General features: G+C 44.3%; 1 protein-coding gene across 1 annotated transcript; it reads right to left on the reverse strand.

Annotated features, from left to right (window-relative positions):
- Positions 1–218: 218 nt before the first annotated feature.
- Positions 219–692, reverse strand: LOC131428625 (uncharacterized). The gene has a single exon (XM_058592671.1). It carries the CDS (start codon positions 690–692, stop codon positions 219–221), a length of 474 nt encoding a protein of 157 aa, XP_058448654.1.
- Between the last annotated feature and the right edge of the window lie 2,397 nt (positions 693–3,089).

Here is a 3,089-nt window from a genome sequence, read left to right on the forward strand (position 1 = left end):
AGAGGACAAATCTTATAGATGCCTCGGGAAAAGCTACCATACTTTGTTTTGACAGTAACAACCCTGATGTTTCCATCGTTTCCACGAGTGATACTTGTTACACGTCCGAGAGCCCATTTGAGTGGAGAAAGGTTTTCGTCCTTAACTAAAACCATCGTTCCAACGAAAAGATTTTCTCGTTGTCTTGTCCATTTAGTTCTACTGTGCAGATTTGATAATTATTGTGTAGACCATTTATCCCAGATATGCTGTAGACATTCCTGTACTCGTTGCCATCGTGATAATCGGGGTTCCGGAACTTCGCGGAGGGCTGGCTCTGGTATAGCGGTTAGCGGGCGTTGTATCAAGAAATGCCCGGGCGTCAACGCTTCAAAGTCTGATGGATCGTTACTCAACGGCGTAAGTGGTCTCGAGTTTAAACAGGACTCAATCTGCGCCAGGACTGTCTGCAACTCATCCGGGGTTAGGATTTTCAAACCAATGACTCTTCGCAGGTGCTGCTTCATTGATTTTACATCAGCCTCCCACAGACCACCAAAGTTCGGAGTTCTTGGTGGTATAAAACGGAATTCCAGACCGGAATCCGCTGCTTCAGATAAGATTGATTGCTGAGATTGCTGCGATAAAAAGGTTCTGCGAAGCTCGTCGAGTTCTCGTTTGGCACCAACAAAATTGCTGCCATTGTCACACATTACGATTTCGGGTATGCCGCGTCTTAAGAGAGGCCAAGAACGCAGATGTTGTTAAATCGACTACCATTTCGATATGCACTGCTTTCTTTACCAAGCAGACGAATATTGCAGCATAATATTTCACAGGAACCCGTTGTCGATTAGGATATTTGATCAGAAACGGATCACAAAAATCAACACCGACACGAGCAAAGGGGGGAGCTGGAGTCACACGCTCTGAAGGTAGGTCCGCCATCAGTTGATCGTGAACCGTCGGTTTATTTCGAAAACAAATTACACAACGGTGTACAGTCTGCCTTGCAGGACTACGAATGCTAAGTGGCCAAAATTGATCACGAACTCTAGCAATTAGTAGTTGTTGGCCTGCATGCAGTAACTTGTGATGATAGTGCAGCATTACTAGCATTGTGAGTGGATGATCTTTATCGAGTTTAATCGGATGTTTTCGTCCGATTGAAATATTAGCATTCTCTAGTCTGCCACCCACGTGAAGAACACCATCCTGTAGCCTTGGGTGAAGAGAGTTTATGCGAGATGACGAACTCACTTGATCGTTTCTTTGCAAATCTTTAATTTCTCAATGAAAACGTTCTCGCTGTGCGAGCCTTACTAGATGGAGAAGAGCCGTGTCTAGTTCAGCACGTGTTATAATCCCATAACGACGTTTGTTGTGGTCAGATTCCTGTGCGTTATGTTTGAATCGGAGTAACCAAGCTGTGATTCTTATAAGACTTGACAACGATGATTTAAGACCGAATATTTCACTTGGTGAAACAATATTGATTGTCATGGAAACGCTCACGTTTTGTTCCAACTCCGAAGGATCGATTTAATTTTCTGTCACATTTACCACACCTGGCCAGCTGGTTTCATCCTTGCGTAACCACAACGGTCCGTACCACCAGAGGTAATTTCCGCTTATCTGATCTGCAGTTACACCTCGCGATAACATATCGGCTGGATTCTCCGTACCAGGCACATGATTCCATACACCATCTCGAGTTGCGTGTTGTATTTCAGACACTCTGTTTGCAACAAACTGCTGCCACCGTGACGGACTAGAAGACAACCAATATCGAACTATCATTGAATCAGTCCAAAAGTACGGACGTGCAATTATTTTCAGACTAGTAGAAGACTTTTCGTAGAGATGAGCGAGTAACAAGGCAGATGATAATTCCAACCGAGGAATTGGCTGTTTTCTTTTCCGTTTTCCCAGGTCCTCCATTGGGGCAACTCTAGATTTTGCCACTAGCAAATGTGATGAGAAACTTCCGTCAATCTGCTCACATCGCAAATATAAACATGCTCCATAAGCCTTTGTGGAGGCGTCGCAAAATCCGTGAAGTTCAATGGAACGACAATCTTTGCTGAATGCGACCCAGCGGGGAACCTTTTCGTTGACTAGATCGTCCAAACTTTTCCGAAAATCTGTCCATTGTTTCTGGAGGTCGGCTGTAAGAGCATCGTCCCAAGATACCTTCTGCTTCCAGAGGGACTGGACGAATATCTTAGTCGAAATGACTATTGGACTGACTAGTCCAAGAGGATCAAATATTCGGGCCAAATCAGATAGGACAGTTCGTTTGCAAATTTCAGAACAATTCCACGTTGGAATCTTGAATTTGAAACTATCTAATCTAGGCTCCCATACAAGACCAAGCGTTTTTATGGTTGCGCTTGAATCGTCGAGCTCAAATGATGTTCGATCATCCTTGAATTCGTCGGGTATCCGCATTAGAATCGTTATACAGTTGGAACTCCATTTTCGAAGTGTGAATCCACCACCACCAAGTAGTCTCTGTATATCCTCGCACAAACGAATACCATCTCCGATGTTGTCCACACCAGATATCATATCGTCGCCTCTGGAAATTTACTTCCATCAAGTTCAGCTAGTTGGCGTAAACATTTAGTTGCAATATATGGAGCCGAAGCAGTCCCGTAAGTCATGGTGCTTAACTCGAACATACGAATAAACTCATTCGGAGTGCTTCTCCAAAAAATACGCTGCAGACGACAGTCGTTGGGCTGGACTTGTATCATCCGATACATTTTCTCAATGTCTGCAACTATTGCGAATCTATGCAGTCTAAATCGCAACACGATTGATACGAGATCGTCTTGTACTGTAGGCCCCACCATCAGGGCATCGTTGAGTGACGGTCCATTATTGGTCGAACACGAAGCGTCGAACACCACGCGCAACTTGGTTGTCATGCTGTCCGGTTTGAGAACACAATGGTGTGGTATGAAGTATTGAGGTGCTATGCATTCTTCATCCTCTAGAATTTCACGCATATGTCCAAGTCTATGGTATTCCTCCATAAACTGTGTGTACATAAGCTTAGTTGTAATGTCGGTCGCTAAGCGTTTTTCTAATGAGAGGAACCGTTT

This window comes from Malaya genurostris, chromosome 2 (genome assembly GCF_030247185.1).
Source record: "Malaya genurostris strain Urasoe2022 chromosome 2, Malgen_1.1, whole genome shotgun sequence".
In the NCBI taxonomy this organism is placed as follows: domain Eukaryota; kingdom Metazoa; phylum Arthropoda; class Insecta; order Diptera; family Culicidae; genus Malaya; species Malaya genurostris.

Excerpts from the sequence above, each read along its gene's own strand:
- LOC131428625 (XM_058592671.1), bottom strand. The coding sequence starts at position 692 with ATGTGTGACAATGGCAGCAATTTTGTTGGTGCCAAACGAGAACTCGAC.